This window comes from Heptranchias perlo, chromosome 10, assembly GCF_035084215.1.
Source record: "Heptranchias perlo isolate sHepPer1 chromosome 10, sHepPer1.hap1, whole genome shotgun sequence".
In the NCBI taxonomy this organism is placed as follows: domain Eukaryota; kingdom Metazoa; phylum Chordata; class Chondrichthyes; order Hexanchiformes; family Hexanchidae; genus Heptranchias; species Heptranchias perlo.
The window spans coordinates 80,610,730-80,630,679 of record NC_090334.1 but is presented as its reverse complement, the minus strand read 5'-3'; the positions used below and the strand labels follow the sequence as shown (position 1 = coordinate 80,630,679).

At 47.4% G+C, this 19,950-nt stretch overlaps 1 protein-coding gene across 1 annotated transcript in view; it reads left to right on the top strand.

The window, feature by feature from the left end:
• Positions 1 to 19,950, top strand: part of LOC137326728 (calmin-like) — a 59,441-nt gene that overhangs the window by 14,924 nt on the left and 24,567 nt on the right. Inside the window, exons 2-3 of the mRNA XM_067992089.1 lie at positions 12,049 to 12,110; positions 19,168 to 19,263. Coding sequence (XP_067848190.1) covers positions 12,049 to 12,110; positions 19,168 to 19,263 — 158 coding nt within the window. The remainder of the gene's footprint in view (positions 1 to 12,048; positions 12,111 to 19,167; positions 19,264 to 19,950) is intronic.

Genomic DNA, 19,950 nt, shown 5'->3' with positions numbered 1-19,950 from the left:
TTAGTCAGGAATGAGAAGAGGCCATTGGATCTGCCAAGCCTCTTGCTTCTACAGACCTTGTACAACCAACTTATCATGGCTTCTCCCCCATGTATACTTTCTTCTGTGTGTTAGTTTTAATGAACGTGATGAGCCAGACTGGTAAAAAGTAGAATCAAAAAATGCTGGAAGCTCTCTGTGGGTGAACCTCTCCGTTATGGCATCATCCATGTAAATCTTTGTTGCACCTTCTCCAGTCCGTCTATATCCTTTTTTGTAATATGAAAACCAGACCTGTACATGATACTCTAAGTGTGGTCTAACCAGGATTCTGTACAAGTTTAACATAACTCCTCTGCTTTTCATCCATTCTGCTTTCTGTCCCCTGACTCCACGTGCTCTGACCTTAGCCATGAGTCTACAATGCGGTACCTTATCGAAGGCCTTTTGAAAATCCAAATATATTACATCTACTTCATTACCCTTGTCTACTTTTTCTGTTACTGCTTCAAAGAATCCAATAAGGTTGGTCAAGTATGACTCTTATATTTTCGGTTTCAAGATGTTATTTTTTGTTTTCTAGATGTTTATCAGTGGAAATCAGTAAAAACTGATATTAAAGGTCTCTAATGTTACAGTTTGAGCTTGAATTCCTCTGAGTTGTCCTCCACTCTCTGGTTATACAGTCCAGCGTTCTATTTGCTTTGTTGCCGCTCTGTGGTGATTGGATATTTATTTCTACCTGCTCTTTTTTTCCTCTTCAGAAAGTACTAATAAACAAGATCCCTTTTTGTTAAGAAGTGGGTCTATTTTTGCACTTTCTCCCCCCCAACCCCCGCAAAGTGAAACAGGGAGTTTCGGGCACCCCAGGGTGGGGGTGAAATCGACCTGAGGTAGTAATGCAAATTGGCATACTTTGCATTGAAGTCAAATCTGACGTGGTGTAAAACGGGCTGCCGATTGGCTATAGTTCGTTTTGCAATACCTCTGAAGACCAATTTCATCCATGCCCCCCAGCGTCAGCACCAAGCACTCCCAGGTCAGGTATATTGTGGTTAGGTGCAGGGTAAAGCTCCACCTATTCTGTTGTTGCACTGGGTGTTGTGGCACTGTTTGAATAAACAATGGATGTCATGGCACTGTTAGAAGAGCCAAGAATTCTCCCAGTGTACCGGCCAACATTCCTCCCTCAACTAACGAGACTAAAAGCAGATTATCTGGTTATTCAAGGATGCGATAAGGTGCTATATAAATGTTGTGTGACCTCTGAGTGAGACTGGCAATTAATGTAGAGGTTGGGGAAATTTGTAAGTGGGGGGAGCACAATCACTGGATTGAAACTGCTCAAACATATTTCATCCTTTAACTGCTTTAATGTTTTAAATCTGCATTTCCCAAATCCTCCTGGGTAATGCAGAAATAATCCAACCGTGACTCTCATTGCACTTTATTAGTTAGTATGTAATTGTCAAGGTGAGGAATGACGGTGCTGTTGAATGGAATGCTTAACTCATGGTACCCGGTCTCTGCCGGAAGTGCGGGTGTGCATGAGACTCAAGTGAGGACTAGATCGAGCTCTTCTGTGATGCCCTTTCACAGAAGAAAAGCCCATCGACACTCACTGTCAAGGGACAGTCCTGCACGATGAATGCTTAGGGGAGGTACCGCAGTGCACCTGACAACTGCGAGACTGTGCGGGAGAACCTGCCGCTCCCGCCCAGTCTGGTCTACATGTTGTTCGAGTCCCACACCACGCGGCTTAGTGCCCTATGAAGTAGCCTCTCGAGCCACTCCTCTGTCAGGGCAACTATCACACATTCCAAGAATAATTTTTAAAAAAAAGACTAAATGAGGCTTTGATTTTCAGGGTGTTTTTTTTTCCCCAATCCCCTCCATTTCCTGCCCTATCACTCCTCTGTAACTCTATTTTTGATTAACTTTTTTTTGCTCTTGAATATGCCAAAAGTAACGAGCTGGATGGTGAACTTTGAACATGCAAAATGGTTTGAAACTCGACAGCTCTTGGTTCACCACCATCAAACTGAACAGTCCTTTCCCCTCACTTGGAGAATATCTTACCTTTTATGAAAAGTGCAGTTTTTTTCTGATTATTTTTTTTTCTTACTGCTGTTTATTGTGCCGAGAGTTAAACAAGCAGTAGGCTATATTAAGTAGTCATTTTTTAAAAAAAAAACAAATTAAATTATTTTTTTTAAATGATACAAGCCTGAGGCCTACGACTGTTCAATTTGAGATGGAGCAACCTCAACAATCAAATATTGAATAAACGTTTCCCAGCGAACTAATTTGTGACTCGGAGGTAAAGCTTCTATCCCTGGGCCATATACCTGGTCCCAGACTCAATCTCTGTCTGTGCTGGGTTAGATAATCTCAGTCAGGTGAAAATAGCAACGAGAACAATTGAGATTCCTGGGTTAGAGAGGGGAATTCCTGTTGGGTGCTGTAGTGTAGTAGTTGTGTTACTGGACTAGTAATCCTGTAGAATGTGAGTTCAAATCCCACCATGGCAGTTTGAGAATTTAAATTCAATATTTAAAAAAAAATCTAGATATAAAAAGCTGTTGGATTGTGGTTAAAAACTCTTTAAGAAGGAAACCTGCCGTCTTTACCCAGTCTGGGCCTATATCTGACTCCAATCCCACACCAACATGGTTGACTCTTAAATGCCCCCTGAAGCCAATCAGCTGTATCAAACCACTTCAAAAAAGCAGACCCACCACCACCTTCTCAGGGCAACTAGGGATGGGCAATAAATGCCGGCCTTGTCAGTGACACTTCCCAAGAATAATTTTTTTTTAAATGATTGCTCCCCAAACACCCCTGCGGGATGTGCAATTTTGAATATTGGGTGAGCATAGGATTGGGCTTAACTGTGACTGTGATGCCCCCACTGTTGAATAGATCGTTGAAAGTCACTGTCAAAGGTCGCGCACAAACTAGAGCCGCCCTCTGCTCTCATAAGGGAGTCAACATCTTTGGGAGATGAGGAGCAAAAGGAAAACAATTAGAGAGGAATAAAGTGTTGCTTCAGCGAGGGCTGATTGTGTGATACTGGGCCATACATCCAGGAAGGTCCCAGGTTCGATCCCTGGTCTGTGCTAAGTCTGCTGTTTTTCAGCCAGGGCAGTGCTGGAATTGGGAATAAATCAATCAGGACTCCTGCTCCGGATCCAAGCTGGACACTGTGTGTATGGATGAGGACTCTATTGTGGTGCCTTTGGTGCGATGCCTCATTCTCTTTTTGAGGGGAGTTCAGCTTTTAAAAAGCTGTCTCACCCAAGTGAACCTTCAGTAACCTTGAGACAGGGCATGGTGGTTCACCACCCAGCAGCTCTCGGCTAGGAGGCATCTTAACTGTGTTTATATTGCGTTAGCACCGTGCTAGTGCTGGTAGCACCTGATCTTGCACAGCCGGCGGCAAAGTCAAAGTAAATTTGTCAGCGCTCATTAAGCCTGGCAGACAGGAAGCTGTGGATTTTACTGGGTCTTCCCAACCACCGGCCTTGTTGAATCTGGCAACTTTACTTTAGTGCTGTCAACGGCTGCAGCAAGAAAGAAATAACACCTTTCGTGACCTCAGGATGTCCCACAGTGCTTTACAGCCAATGAAATACATTTGAAGTGTAGTCACTGTTGTAATGTAGGAAATTGTAGCCAATTTGCACACAGCAAGATCCCACAAACAGCAATGAGATAAAAGACCAGATAATCTGTTTTTTAAGTGATGTTGGTCGAGGGATAAATATTGGCTAGGAGACTGGGGAGAACTCCCATGCTCTTCTTCAAATAGCGCCATGGAATCTTTTCCGTCCACCTGAGAGGGAGGCAGGGCCTCGGTTTAACGCCTCACCCGAAAGGCACCAGGCCCAACACTATATAAAAGCAGTGATTATACTGCAGCTGGCTGTCTCAGTCTGCCAGACGGGCACCAGCCAGGCAATACCCCGTACACACTGCCTGCTTGGAACTCCGATTCTTCTGTTGAGGGAGAGCCTTGTGCGTGCGCGATTACGTTATCTCCTGCCAGTTAAAACTTGATTGTTTAGAGAGCACTGGCCGGGGCATCTGCACTCTCTGAGCATTGAAATTAACTTAAGGGAGGTTTAAAAGAAGTGTCCAGAAGGTCCAAGGACTTTCTACTCCATGCGGTGTTGAACTGGGAAGTCTTGCTCTGCCAGGCCAGGGCCTAACTTGGGTACAGTAGCAAAGTGGTTATGTTACTGGACTAGAAATCCAGAGGCCGGGGCTAATATTCCAGAGTCATGAGTTCAAATCCTGCCACGGCAGCTGGGGAATTTAAATTCAATTAATTTAATAAAATTTGGAATTTAAAAAAAACTAATGGTGGCCATGAAACTACAGGATTGTTGTAAAAACCCAACTGGTTCACTAGTGTCCTTTTAGGGAAGGAAACCTGCCGTCCTTACCCGGTCTGGCCTATATGTGACTCCAGACCCACAGCAATGTGGTTGATTCTTAATCGCCCTCTGAAATGGCCTAGCAAACCACTCAGTTGTTCAAGAAAGCGGCTCACCACCACCTTCTCAAGGGCAATTAGGGATGGGCAATAAATGCCGGCCTCGCCAGCGACGCCCACATCCCATGAACGAACAAAAAAAAACTACAACTTTAGCATCAATACACGTGGAAACCACTTCAGTCACTCTATAGCTGTGGTGCAAATGCCTGCTTAGATATTAATAGTACTTTACGTGGACAAGCACTTGCCCCTTCCCTTAGACTTGTTGACTAAGCTGATGTAGGTTGCTCCATGCTGCCAGGCTTCCTGTGTAATTTCCCCTGTTTGTTCCAGTGGGATTGAATCAGAATGAGTTGCTGGGAGAGCTTGCTATGTAGACTGTGCTGGAAAGGAAGGTAAGATTGTGCCAGCCTGAGGTGGGACTGCCAATGTACACACTTGTCGGCGTCTTTTCTCAACGGCTGTTAATTAGGACTCCCCACCTTCAGATTTTATGACTCTTGTCACACCTTTTATAACTCTGATGTGGAGATGCCGGTGATGGACTGGGGTTGACAATTGTAAACAATTTTACAACACCAAGTTATAGTCCAGCAATTTTATTTTAAATTCACAAGCTTTCGGAGATTTTCTCCTTCCTCAGGCAAATTTTATAACTCTGGCAGTGTGACTCTGGAGAATTGATCCGTTCAAATCAGTTATCGTTGAACTTCATTCTTCTTAAAGTCTGGAGCTCTCGTTGGTAAGGAGGAGGTAAGAAGCAGATTTCCTTGTTAACAGGTGGGCTCATTGCCAGAGGATTCAGGAACAGGCGCTGCTGTGTGTTTGAGAGTAGGGTTGCCAACTCTGGTTGGATGTATTCCTGGAGGTTTCAGCACATGACTACCTGCTTCTAACAGCCCTGCATAGTCAAACAGCCTTTTTCCCATCTCTAATATTTCTCTAACTAATTCACAAAAGTGTTGAAAGAAATGCCCCCAATGATTTTGCTCCTGGTTTGCTCGCAGCAGTGTCCAGGAAATTAATCTTCAATTCCTGGAGACTCCTGGCCAATCCTGGGGTGGGTTAGAAACCCTGTTTGAGATATTAGCTGTGTTGAGCCTTATTGGTTTTGAGTCTGTTCCTGAATACAGACCCAGAGGGGCCAGCCTACCCACTGGTAGCTTCCTCCAGAGGGGATATTTTTCACGTGAGCCTTGATAGAGCACACTGCAGGTTGTTCGCCCACGGGAGATGATCACAGTTGTGCCTAATCCTGTCCATGCAGGGGAACTTTCCGGTGTGAGATAATGGATGGTGATCAGGAGCAGGAAACCTGACTGATGATTCCTTCCCTTACCCAGGGGTGCTGTGACCAACAGTAACACCCTTTATCACCGCCCAATCCAAGACCAGCTTCTGTTAAAAGGCGGGGCTGGCCCAATGCTCTATGGCCGCATATCGTGGGGAGGTGCCAGGCGGGGGCCAGCCGAGAGTCGGGGAGTGAAAATTGGAAACGTGGGTATAGGTTCACCAGCCTTGGAGACACCAAGAAAGGAGTCAGGAGAAAATACCTGAAATAGAGGGAGTCACATTCCCTCCCCACCCTGCCGCCAAAACAACAAAGTCCTTCATCCATCTGGGAGCAACTGGCAAGAGGAGATCTGGGAACGCTGGAAATACAACATTCACAACCTGCCCTTTCTCTTTTCAGGTAATGATTTGGGTGGGACTGGTTGGCCCTTTCCAACATGGTTATTTTCTATTTTGCACCAGTTGCTTACTGCCAGAAGGAGAATCCCAGATGCAAGCAATTAACCTAGTCAATTGAGCTTGATGTTGTGGAGAACTGACTGTACCTTCCCCTAGTCTTGATGTGGAGGATGTTAGGCCTTTCCCTCTGCTCTGAGCTTGTTTGTACTGACTGTAGACTTGTTTAGACTGATCTGTCTTCACACCATTTATGTAACACCCCTGAGAACAGTTGTAAAATAAACACCCAACTGTTTCTGACCCACTGACACCGTCTGGAGCCTGATAGTTGAGCTTTCTGGAGCAGAGACACAGACTAAACAGGAGAGGACCATCCCATACCACTCCACTCCCATCACAAGTGGTTTAGATGGAGTGGTTGGAATGGATTGATGGATTGGCTCCCTCTGTGTCCCCAGTCTTCAGCAATGATTTTTTTTTCTAAAATTGAGGAGAGATAGTGGTGGGGCTGTGAGGGTAAGGATGGAGAGAGAGAACCTGTGGAAAAGAAGAATGTGTGAAAGAAAGAAAGAACTTGCATTTATATAGCGCCTTTCATGACCTCAGAACGCCCCAAAACGCGTCACAGCCAATGAAGTACTTTTTGAAGTGTAGTCACCGTTGTAATGTAGGAAACACAGCAGCCAATTTGCGCACAGCAAGATCCCACAAACAGCAATGTGATAATGACCAGATAATCTGTTTTTATGATGATGATTGAGGGATGAATAGGGCCATAGGATCTTTTACATCAACCCAAGAGGGCAGACGGGGCCTCGGTTTAATGTCACATCCGAAAGACGGCACCTCCGACAAGGCAGCACTTCCTCAGTACTGGTACTGGGAGTGTCAGCCTGGATTATGTGCTCAAGTCTCTGGAGTGGGATCTTGAACCCACGACCGCCTGACTCAGAGTGCTACCCACTGACAGCTTGTGGGGTTCCCTCGTCCATCCCTCCCTGGGGGCAACCGATCTACTCACAGCCATGTTCTGTGCCAGAGCGGGCAGGGAGGGGGGCGATTGTAATCCTACTCGCCTGGCGGAAACTGGGCACTTAAAACGTACGGGGGTAACTCGCCATCTTGAATTTTAACCTCTTCCCCTGAAGCTGCGGGGGGGCGGGTCCTTTTTTTTAAATATGCAGATTGGTGTCTGGTGAGGTCGGTAGGTTATTTTACGCGTGGAGAGACCATCACAGTCAGATCCAATCAGGTCGCCAATCAACCTCCGCGCATGCATACTTCCCAGCATGGGTTAACCGATAGCGATGGTTCCCCCTTCGCCAGCCTCGAGGGCACTCAGGCTAAACGTAATGCTGCCCCATCTGAACGACCCGTGGCCTCGGTTTTACAACGGGTGAGGCATTTGCCCAGTGGCAACATAACGATTTTTTAACCTGAGCTGTCCGGCCCTCGTTTTGGCCGATGGTGGTGGTTTGTGTGGGGTTGGGCCGACTGCCGCTCCAATCTTAAAAAGTGAAATGAAAACGTCAGAGTTGGCGCAAACAGACGTAGACTTTTTCAAACTGGAGTGTGTGGCGGAGCCGTTGTCTGCCAGACATTCCAGGTTTGGAATGCCCCTTTGTAGCCTCTTGTTAAGTTGCTATTTACAGATACACCTGGAGCTGCCAGTGCGCTGGGTTTGTTTTGATGTTGCATTTAATTGTTTTTAATGACTCCTGAGTTCACTTTGTGCATCTGTATTTTAAATTTTTTTTTATATATATAATTCGATGGCTCTTTTCCTGTTCTCCAGTTTTCTCCTCCTCCTCTCGGGAAGGCGCTGAATCTTGCTGTTGCACGGCTCTGAGATAGCCCTCCAGTATCTGGTCCAAGCAGCGTGCCTCCACCTGTGGGCCCAGCGATGAGCAGAGCAGCGCAGCGATTGGGGTGCCACGTTTGGTCGCAGCTCTTCTGGGTCGGGGAGGGAGAAACCAGCTTGGCTTCAGTGCTGGAAGTGCGTGCGTGAGGGAAGGATCAGGCTGGCCTGTGATGCCCAACGTGGTCGAACAGCTCACTGTTGTGGCTCACACCTGAAAAATAACTACTTAACCAAAGTTGTCTTTTTATTCATCCTTGGGGTGGGCATCGCTGGCGAGGCTGGCATTTATTGTCCATCCCTAGTTACCCTTTGAGAAGGTGGTGGTGAGCCGCCGCCTTTAACCGCTGCAGTTCGTGTGGTGAAGGTTCTCCCACAATGTTGTTAGGTAGGGAGTTCCAAGATTTTGACCCAGCGACGATGAAGGAACGGCCGATTATATGTCTGAGTTTGCTTTGCACTTGTTGAACCGCATGCCAGTGTCTTCAGGACTGAGAACCCTAACTCTCTTTAAACCAACACAGTCTGTAAAGCTATCGTTTGTTTATTTATTTTCAGTAAGACACATAATAAGCATATTGCATCTGTCTGTGCCAAACAGTGAGTAGGAAATCGGGGAAAGATTGCCCATGTCCTTCAGCCCTTCCCACATTCAAAACGGTGGCCCTGGGGGAGTCATACTAATCCGTTCTTAGTGTTCTCTAATCCACCTGCACCCCTTGATTAGATTACAGTCTCTCGGTAGAGCCAGCACAGGCACGATGGGCTGAATGGCCTCCTTCCGTGCTGTACGATTCTATGATTTAAATTCCCTAGTGCGATAGGAAGAACTTGCATTTAGGACGTCCCAAAGCGTTTCACTGACCATGAACTATTTTTGAAGTGCAGTAACTGTTCTTGTGGGTGAATGTTTAGTGGCCAAATACTTTGTGGGCTGTGGTGCTGAGCCATACCGACCAGGAAGGTTGTGGGTTCTGTTGCCAGTCTTTGTATAATTGGAATGTCATTAAGGACCACAGCACTCCTTAATTAGACAAGGGAAAAATAAGCACTTTCCTGCAGCAAAGTGCATGTGGACACTGAATGAGAGCAGGATCAGGGTAGGCTGTGAAGACCCCCATGGTCAAACAGCCTCCTGGCACGCACTGTCCAGTTTCAAGGATGAAGAATGCTCACTGGGGTGAGGTGCCAGTGGAGTGTTTCCCCCACCAAGAGTGAGCATGGTTATGAGTGATGGGGACAAGATTGGCCCTCCACAACACTCTTTAGACAGCTACTCAAGCTAATGTCACCTGCAGTGTTGAAGAGCTCTAACGTAAAGATCCTGGAGTAATGGCAAAGAGGGTTTCTCGGGCACAGCAGGAAGCTTGTGGCAGAGATCTCTGGCTCCCTGCACTGTGTGGCTGATTCACTCCAGGTTGGAGCAGTGATCCAATGTTGTTGTCTTGCATCATTTTGTGCCTCCAGCATGTACTGAAAAAGGACTGAGTTTCCCACTCACTGTGGTGCTGTGCAGTTTACGGAGACCTCGAATCCCTCGGTTCAGGAAGAGACTCGGAAGTACCTTCGACACCCAGTCTTTTATTACACCCTTTTGTTTCTTCTTGGCAGCAGCCAATTTGCGCACAGCAAGATCCCACAAACATCAACGAGAGAATGACCAGATCATCTGTTTTTAATGATGTTGGTTGAGGGATAAATATTGGCCAAGACACCAGGGGGAGAACTCCCCTGCTCCTCTTCGAATAGTGTCATGGGATCTTTTTACTTCCCCTAAAAGGGCAGGCGGGGCTTCAGTTTAAGGTCCCATCTGAAAGGCAAAACTCCCAAAGTGCAGCACTCCCTCAGTACAGCCTAGGTTATTGTGCTGAAGTCTCTGGAGTGGGACTTGAACCCTGAACCTTCTGACTCAGGGGCTAGAGTGCGAACCACTCAGTCACAGTTGGCACAGTGAGTGCTCGAAGTCATGCCCTTATGTAAATACAAGTTGTTGCTGTTTGAAACCACCCTGGCCGATGGGAGCAGACACACAATCTCACTGAAGTGACTCTATGACCCTGGAGTGGAGGATACTGCTGGTCTGGTCATATTGTTGACAGTGAACTCTCTCTAATTGACAATAACAACTTTCCTGAAAACCACTGTGGGCATTATAATCGTACTTCCATTCCGACAGCTCATTAGAATGCCCCAAAGCGTTTCACACAATGAATTACTTTTGGTTGCACAGTGACTGTTGTAGAGGCTTAAAAGGGAAAAGGAATTGGATCACGGGAACTGCATCACTGAGTTCCACCTCTACCCCAGAGTCAGGCCTTACGAGTCGTACCATGGGAGGGAGGGGCAAGGTGGCTCCTAACAGAGTTGGGTTGAGGGGGCGGGGGTGAAGAGGGAGCAAATACGCCCTGTGTTGCCCTCTGGTGATCAACAGCAATTTGCATTTATATAGCGCCTTTAACAGTAGTAAAACATCCCAAGGCGTTTTATAGGAACATTATCAAACAAAAATTGACACCGAGCCAAAGACGACGACATTAGGACAGGCGTCCAAAAGCTTGGTCGAAGAGGTGGGTTTTAAGAGCGAATTAATGGAGAGGTTTGGGGAAGTAATTCCAGAGCTCAGGGTCTAGACGGCTGAAGGCACGGCCTTCAATGGTGGGGAGTAGGGAGTGGGGGGGATGGACAAGAGGCCAAAATTGGAGGAAAACAGAGTCCTCAGAGGTTTGTGTGGCTGGAGAAGGTTACGGAGAAGCAGAGTGAACATTGTATTGTGTGTGTGCGCCTGTGATAATACATGAAACGAGGAAACTGTGCGCACCTGAAAGCTGAGACAATCCCTCAGTGACTAGAGAGGAGCTGGAGAAAAACATCTGTGGTTTCATTTAAATCCAGTTTCCATACCAACGTAGCCCATGTAAATGAATTACTTGTGCAGTCAGGTTAACCTGAACCCATTGCTGTGCCCTTTGTACGTATTCCTAGCTCACACTGGGGGAGCTGGCACACAAATAAACATGTTTTGATCCGAGGGAGCTGTCATCCACGTAGAAAGCCTCCAGGATTCAACTGCAATGATGTGGTATTGGGGCCACTCTGCCCCCTGGTGGCGATTGCATATTGTTTTTCTCTTTAATCATTAACTTGCACAAAATTAGTTCCAAACTCTTTCTAGAGGGGAGATGAATGGGGGGATTTTTTTTTAACGCAGCGAGTTATGATCTGGAATGCACTGCCTGAAAGGGCGGTGGAAGCAAATTCAGTAATATCATTCAAAAGGGAATTGGATATATACTTGAAAAGGAAAAATTTGCAGGGCTATGGGGAAAGAGCAGGGGAGTGGCACTAATTGGATAGCTCTTTCAAAGAGCCGGCACAGGCACGATGGGCCGAATGGCCTGCTTCTGTGCTGTATGATTCTGTGATAACATTTACTTTGGAATCATGTTTGATACTTTTAATCCAGGTTCTAACTATTTTGCTTCTCTGACTGAGGTCGGTGATGCAGTGATGGTCACGGCCACAGAATCCTGGCTCCATCGATCTGATGTGCTGATTGCATTGTTTGTTGGTGATGCCGGAGCCCAATTGGTGGTGAAATCCGGTCTAAGGTTGCTGAAGTAACCTTCAAAAAGGGAGAAAAGTTAGCCAGAGTTCCTGTTCCTGGTCAGGACACAATGACCACCCCCCCCATGTTGGAAAGTGGGGACCACAGGGGCTGCTGTGATTCACCCCATGGTCACATAGCTAGTCGACACTCACTGTCTAGGCTCACACATGCAGAATGCTGGCTTGGGTGAATGGAGTGCTGCTAGTTCCCCACACCTTTTATTATCTGTGTGAGGTTTTAAAATGGTAATATGACTCACATCAAGGTACCTGGATCAGAATAAGGTTACATTTCACAAACAAAACAGGATCAGTTTTAGTTCCTGTTGGGACAGTGCAGACCTGTTGGGTGTGTTTAGTCGATGCGTATTTGTGATAATAATAGACTGCTTTTTCCCTTGTGTTCCTTCAGTTGAAAGAGTGAGCACGCAGAAAAGAACATTTACCCGATGGATCAACTTCCACTTGGACAGGGTGAGGGCAAACATTACATTCTGCTCCTGCTGTTTAAACATTGCTGCACCATAATTATTTACACACCTCATTAACTGCACATTTACATCGTAAAACAAAAATTAACATTGCAGCCAATTCTAAAAGTGATCAATAGTTTTATTAATATATTGTGTTTTCCTATCTTTCTTGTTCTTTGTTGACATTTCCTCATTACCTACTATGATACAACATTTACAGCACAGAAGGAGGCCATTCAGCCCATCGTGCTTGTGCCAGCTCTTTGAAAGAGCTATCTAATTAGTCCCACTCTCCTGCTCTTTCCCCATAGCCCTGTAAATGTTTCCCTTCAAGTATTTATCCAATTCCCGTTTGAAAGTTACTATTGAATCTGCTTCCACCGCCCTTTCAGGCAGCGCATTCCAGATCGTAACTACTCGCTGCGTAAAAACATGTTTCCTCATGTCGCCTCTGGCTCTTTTGCCGATCACCTTAAATCTGTGCCCTCTGGTTACCAACCCTTTTGCCACTGGAAACAGTTTCTCCTTATTTACTCCATCAAGACTGTTCATGATTTTGAACACCTCTATCAAATCTCCCCATAATCTTTTCAGTTCTAAGGAGAACTGCCCAGCTTCTCCAATCTCTCCACGTAACTGAAGCCCCTCATCCCTGGTACCTCTTTAGTAAATCTCTTCTACACCCGCTCCAAGGCCTTGACATCCTTCTTAAAGTCTGGTGTCCAGAATTGAACTCGGTACTCCAGCTGAGGCCTAACCAGTGTTTTATAAAGGTTTAGCACTCAATGCCTCTATTAATAAAGCCAAGGATCCCATCTGCTTTTTTAACAGCCTTCTCAACTTGTCCTGCCACCTTTAAAGATTTGTGTATGTGCACCCCCAGGTCTCCGTTCCTGCACTCTCTTTAAAATTGTACCATTTAGTTTATATTGTGTTGATAATATAGCTGGCTCTGACCTTACAATTATATGTACCGGAATTGCATGTATATATGCCAACCCTGCATATTAGCCGCACCACAGAAATGACTTGCATGCAGACCAACACAGTATCCTCTCGTTCTTTTATCCATTTTTTTCCCCACTTGAATTCTCTCCCCAATTCTCCTGTAGGTGCTGCCGATTGCTGAAATACAATGGACTTGATTTTGAAAGGGCGGTGGGATGGTAGCAGGGGTGAGGGGGGTTTCAATGGGCGCGCGGGTAATCCGACTACGAAAATCTTACCATTTCCCACGTGATCGCAAGTTAATTGGTGGCTCTTAACGTGGCTTCAGGGTTTGCCGTCCGAAAGCTGCGCAGCGGGTGGACTGCGCACCCGCATGACAGGCTGTCAGCTGGAGCAACTCTATTTAAAGGGCCATTGCTCCGGTGGCTTTTGCTGCAGCAAACACCAAGAACACACAATATGGAGCAGCACAGGGGAAAGGCTGCTCCAAGGTTCAATGATGCTTCACTGCAGGCAGCTACTGGCCAGGGTGAGGAGGAGGAGGGAAGTGTTTTACCCCACGGATGGAATGAAGTGCCCTGCCTCTGCCACCAAGAAGGCCTGGCTCGAGGTGGCAGAGGAGGTCACCTGCAACAGCAACATCTCCCGCACCTGGTCCAGTGCAGGAAGCATTTCAATGACCTAACTAGGTCAGCAAAAGTGAGCACTCTTATTGATTCTCCTGCATTCCATGTTCCACATCACCGCATCCCTCCAACTCATTCTGCACTGCCAAGACTACTCCATCACATCACTCCTCACACCCACTTAAGGCTCATCCTCAACTTACCTGCACTTCTTCAGCACTTCCTCACCTCCCCATTAGTCACCCCACCCACTACCACTCACCCTAATCCTCATCCAATGTGATGTCTCTGTATCGTACTCACCCTCTGATGCATCTCTTTCACGGTCAGCCTCACCCAAAGCAATGCATTCATCGGTTGGCCACTTCACCATCACTCACTCAAGCGTCTATACTTTCTCCCCTTCCAGAAGAGAGTGCAAAATTCACACGCGAGGGCGAGGATTGGAGGGGGGCAACAACATATAGTGGTCCTCACAGGTGCTTAGGAGGAGGCGCTGCAGATCAGCCGCACCCTCGAGTGCCTGTCCATTGGGGACGGCGAGACTGGCACCACACAAACATCCGGTGACACAACTTTAACATTCATCACACACAACATGAATTGATGTTAACAATGATTGGCATGTTGAACACCTCAGTATGTTCATCGCAACATGACACATCTGTGATGATGCTTAATATTGCCTTCTGTTCTCATACAGGCCATTCAACGACCGTAGTGACGGCAGAGGGTGATTCCTCAGAGGAGTCCCAAGCCTCTGAGGGCGCACTGTAACATCTTAGCGAACCATCCACCAGCGCAGATACTCGCACCTCGGTGGGTCCTTGTAGTCAGTTAGTTGGGTTGGCACCTGGTGAGTCACCACACACAAGTGAGCACGAGCAGACACTGGTGGCGAGGGCAGCTGTGGAGAGTCCGTGTCTGTGGGCGCACTCCTCTCCAGATTCTGCTCAGCTGGACGCAGATGCTGAACCCCGGGGGCCATCCTTTAAAAGGAGAATGATCGAGGGACAGCAGCATATTTGGGAGGTACTGGAACAGGTGCCACGCGCACTCTCCACAATAGTGCAGAGGATGGAGGAGTCCAGCTCCTGCATGAGTGGAATGGTGGCACAGGTAGGGGAGGGAATCTCTGAGATAGTGTCGCAGGGATGCGAGCAACTGTCTGAGATAATGTCACACATAACTGCTGAAATGTCTGAGATGGTGTCACAGGTAAGTGCGGGAATGTCTGCGATGGAGAGAAGGCTAGCCTCTGTTGAGCTTCAAGCTCAGCTCACAAATGAGTTCATTCAGGCCCTGAGAAAGGCTGTTTGGACTCAGGGTGAACAACATTCTGCTGCCTTAAACAGGCTGACAGATACTTTAGAAGTGGCCTTATAAGGCATCACACATGTCCTCCAAACTGTTGTCCAGCAGGATGGTAGGAGTGATGTGGGCCTGGCCCAGGAGAGGGATGATGGCGAAAGGGGACATGGAAGTGGGGACGCCACTCAAAGCGCTCCCACATCTCACCCGTTGCCCCCCTCTCAACCAGTACCCGCAATGCTGCCTCCTCTCCAGGTGGCCGAGTCTGCCCCTGCACAGGTGCAGTTGGAGCAGTCTATGGAGGGGCCCTCACGGGCTCCAAACCCCAGAGGGCGTAGGCCGAAAGCATCTCAGCAGTCAGGGCATGAACAAGAGCAACCTGCCACTACCTCTGCTGCAGCCACAGGGGATGCACCACGTGGAAGCGGTAGGAAGAGAAAGGCGAAGGTTTTGTGATCACGAAGGGTCTGCACAAGGGTGTCTGACAGACTGTCATGTTTTTCATTGATGTGCAAATGCCGGTGATGGACTGGGGTTGACAAATGTAAGGAATCTTACAACACCAGGTTACAGTCCAACTGTTTTACTTGAAAATCACAAGCTTTCGGAGGCTTTCTCCTTCGTCAGGTGAGTGTGGGAATCGGATTCCATGGAAGGTTGCCGCATTTATAGTCAGAGAACAATACCTGGTGATTACAGATAATCTTTCCAACTGCCCGTTGTCAAGGCAATCGAAGTGTTCAGACAGAGATGTTACCTACAGGACCACCGAATACACAAACGGCCAGAACAGACAGACAGACAGACAGACAGACAGAGAGAGAGAGAAACATCCGAAAGGAAGAGAAAGACAGATAACTTTTTTTCGCTGGTGGGGTTACGTGTAGCGTGACATGAACCCAAGATCCCGGTTGAGGCCGTCCTCATGGGTGTGGAACTTGGCTATCAATTTCTGCTTGATGATTTTGTGTTGTTGTGTGTCTCGAAGGCCGCCTTGGAGAACGCTTACCCGAAAATCTCCATGGCGGCCTTCGAGACACACGACAACGCAAAATCGTCAAGCAGAAATTGATAGCCAAGTTCCGCACCCATGAGGACGGCCTCAACCGGGATCTTGGGTTCATGTCACGCTACACGTAACCCCACCAGCGAATAAAGGTTATCTGTTTTTAATACAATGGGTCATTCTCTGTCTTTCTCTTCCTTTCGGATGTTTCTCTCTCTCTCTGTCTGTCTTTTGTTCTGGCCGTTTGTGTATTCGATGGTCCTGTAGGTAACATCTCTCTGTCTGAACACTTTGATTGCCTTGACAACGGGCAGTTGGAAAGATTATCTGTAATCACCAGGTATTGTTCTCTGACTATAAATGCGGCAACCTTCCATGGAATCTGATTCCCACACTCACCTGACGAAGGAGAAAGCCTCCGAAAGCTTGTGATTTTCAAATAAAACAGTTGGACTATAACCTGATGTTGTAAGATTCCTTGCATATGTTTTTCATTTATACTTGTTTTTTGTTATATTCACATTAAATGTTATCATTCTCACCACTACTGCCATGTCTTGCCCATTCTTGACTGCCTTTTGTGATAGGGCCCTTCCATGAGGTTCACCATGAACGGCGACACTTGATGCCACCCATTGGGTCACTTTACAGTGGGTGTATGTGTAGTTGCAGGACTGTTTTGTGTAGGGGGGCGGGGGGGTAGGGGGCTGGTATTGGCACTGGTCTTTCCAGGTGGTCTGAAGACTGGACTCTTCACACTTTCTGATGTTAGGAGAACCGTTCACACATGAGTGACTTCCTGGCCTCACGAGCGGCCAGGTGAGACGCTGCTCAGGCCATGGGTTCGTCCTCCTCCTCCTCCCCCTCCTCCTCAGTGTGGATGGGGCCTTCTCAAGCGGCGGCCTTCTCAAGCGGCACCCTTCTCTGTTGTGCCGGACACAACACATGTCCATAATGCGTCCCACTCTGTCTGGTGCGTATTGAATTGCTCCCCCTGAACGATCAAGGCTCCTAGATTGCATCTTGAGCAGCCGTATAACATGCTCAATTATAGACCTGGTGGCAATGTGGCTGTCGTTGTATCGACTCTGTTGCTCGGTGATTGGGTTCCTCAGAGGTGTCATGAGCCACGTGTGCAGGGGGTATCCCTTGTTCTCGAGGAGCCAGCCCTTAAGGGTATTCGGTGCGTGGAAGAGGCCCGGGATGTTGGATTCCCTCGGAATGAAGGAATCGTGGCAGCTGCCAGGGAATCTGGTGCACACGTGAAGGAATCTTTTGCCGTGGTCACAAACGAGCTGAGCATTGATAGAGTGATACCCCTTTCTGTTGATGAACAGTCCCAGCTCGTATGGAGGTGTTCGGATTGCACCCTGCACCCGTGGGAAGCAGAGTGGAATTCCACTGCCCTCTCTGCCTGGCTGAGGTCGTCCATGGGGAAGTTGACGTACTGCGAAACAAGCTGTCGGTGACCTGCCTTATGCACTTGTGTGCAGACGACTGAGAGACCCCGGCGATGTCCCGGGTGGCACCCTGGAATGATCCGGAAGAGAAGAAGTTGAGGGCGGTGGTGACTTTGACAGCGATGGGTAATGATATGCCGCTCGGCCCAGCAGGGAGCAGCTCGGCATGAAGGAGGCTGCAGATGTCTGTGACCACCTGGCGACTCGCCCTGAGCCTCCGTGTGCACTGCTCCTCAGAGAGGTCCAGGAAGCTGAGCCTCGGTCTGTAGACCCTCTGGCGAGGGTAGTGCCTCCTGTGATGGCGCTCCCTCTGTTGTTGCCCTCTGTGCTCTTGTGCAGGTGCCTGTGGCGCAGCACTGTGTTGTGGAGCTACAAGTGGTGGAAGTGCACGCCGTGCCTGGCGAGGATGGTGATGTTCCTTGTTCTCCGATGTAGTGATGAATGCAGCCACGACGTCCCCCATCCTGATGGTGTCAGTTTGAGGGGGTCCAAAAAGTTGGTAAATATGTGTAAACAGAAGAATTTTGAGTGTAAACCAAGAATTTTCAGTCTAAACACACAGATCTCCCAGCCAAACGTTTGTCTGAGAGAACTCAGTGCCCTGCTGCAATAATTCACCTTTTATCCCCATCTGTCAAACAGGCATTTAAATATCCAACTGGTTGCTGGCTGAAATATATCTCCCAAAACATGGAGTGTTTCCCACAGTGCAGAAAACACACTGAGGCTGAATTAGAATTGCACCCCTGCCTCAATCTCCACAAAATTAACGGCTTAAACAACATCAACTATTTCAATAAGTGGTTTAAGTATCGTCCCGCCGGCAATTAAAGCCGGCAGGGACTTCTGGATTTGTGAAGCGCACGCGCACATATGCGTCTGTGGCAACCTCGGAAGTTGGCGGGTTGGAGCCGGCTTCCGAACCCACTCGGGATTTCCGCAGCCCCCCACCCCCAACGCACCTGCAATTTGATTTTAAGATTGAGCCCATTGGGAGTGTCATGGGTCCTGGCCGTGCTCCAGTACCTCACCCGAGGTCCCGCACGCGCTCGCTTTCTCGCACGCACTGTCCAGCAGGAGTCCATGGTCAGGACCAGAAACTTGGTCGACTTATTTTTCTCCCCATCCCGGCTCAGGGAGACTGAGAACCTCCTTAAAGCAAACTGGCTTTTGGTCACCCCCTCCTAATATTTCCTTCTTTGGCTTGGCGCTATTTCTGTCAGGGAACGCCTCTGTGAAATGCCTTGGGATGTTTTTCTACATTAAAGGAGCTAAATAAATGCAAGTTGTTGTCGAATGTAAGACACCGTATTCCTGAATCTATAACATATATACGGGTCATATAGTGACGTTGAATTATTTAGCAAGTATTATACATAACTTTGCATTTATATAGCACCTTTAATGTAGTCCCAAGATGCTTCATAGGAGCGTTACATACATATATGTACATACACACACACAACATTACATATCTGTAATGTAGTGTATCCCTTGTGTTTATTAACAGAGCAATGTATCTTCTTTTCTCAAAACACCTAGATTTTGTCCCCCCCCATACTTTTCCCTTCTCCTCGCCAGTTATTCTCTTGCACCCTGCTGGTAAAATGATTGCACTATTGTGTGTAAGTGTGTGTGTGAGTGTGCGTAAGTGCAACATTTAGAGCTTCCCGCTCACTCTGTCGGGCTCTTTGTTTGTCTTCTCAGTGCAATCCACCCCTGGAGGTGAGGGATTTGTTTCTAGACGTGCAGGATGGGAAGATCCTGATGGCACTGCTGGAGGTGTTGTCTGGGCAAAGACTGGTAAGGTTATTCCAGCACTGCTGGGCCTTGTAATTTGTGGCTGATTCTTTTTTCTGTTTAATTGAGTGCAGTACAAAAGACCCTTTACATGGCAGTAGATAGCTTATTGAGGAATGCTATTCTGATTATGTAATGATTTAAAAATGTTCAAAATGCAAGGAGGTTATACTAAACCTTTTATAAATCACTGGTTAGAACATAAGAACATAAGAAATAGGAGCAGGAGTAGGCCGTCCAGCCTCTCGACCCTTCTCTGCCATTCAATCAGATCATGACTGATCTTCCTCAACTCCATTTTTCCGACCTATCCCCATATCCCTTGATTCCCTTGGTGTCCAAATACCCATCGATCTCAGTCTTGAATATACTCAACGACTGAGCATCCACAGCCCTCTGGGGTACAGAATTCCAAAGATTCACAACATTCTGTGTGAAGAAATTTTTTCTCATCTCAGTCCTAAATGTCTGACCCCATATCCTGAGACTATGCCCCCTAGTTCTAGACTCTCCAACCAGGGGAAAAAGCCTCTCAGCATTTACCCCATCAAGCCCTCTAAGAATTTTATATGTTTCAATGAGATCACCTCTCATTCTTCTAAACTCCAGAGAGTATAGGCCCATTCTACTCAGTAGTAGATTTACCAGAATGATACCAGGGATGAGGCACTTCAGTTATGTGCAGAGATG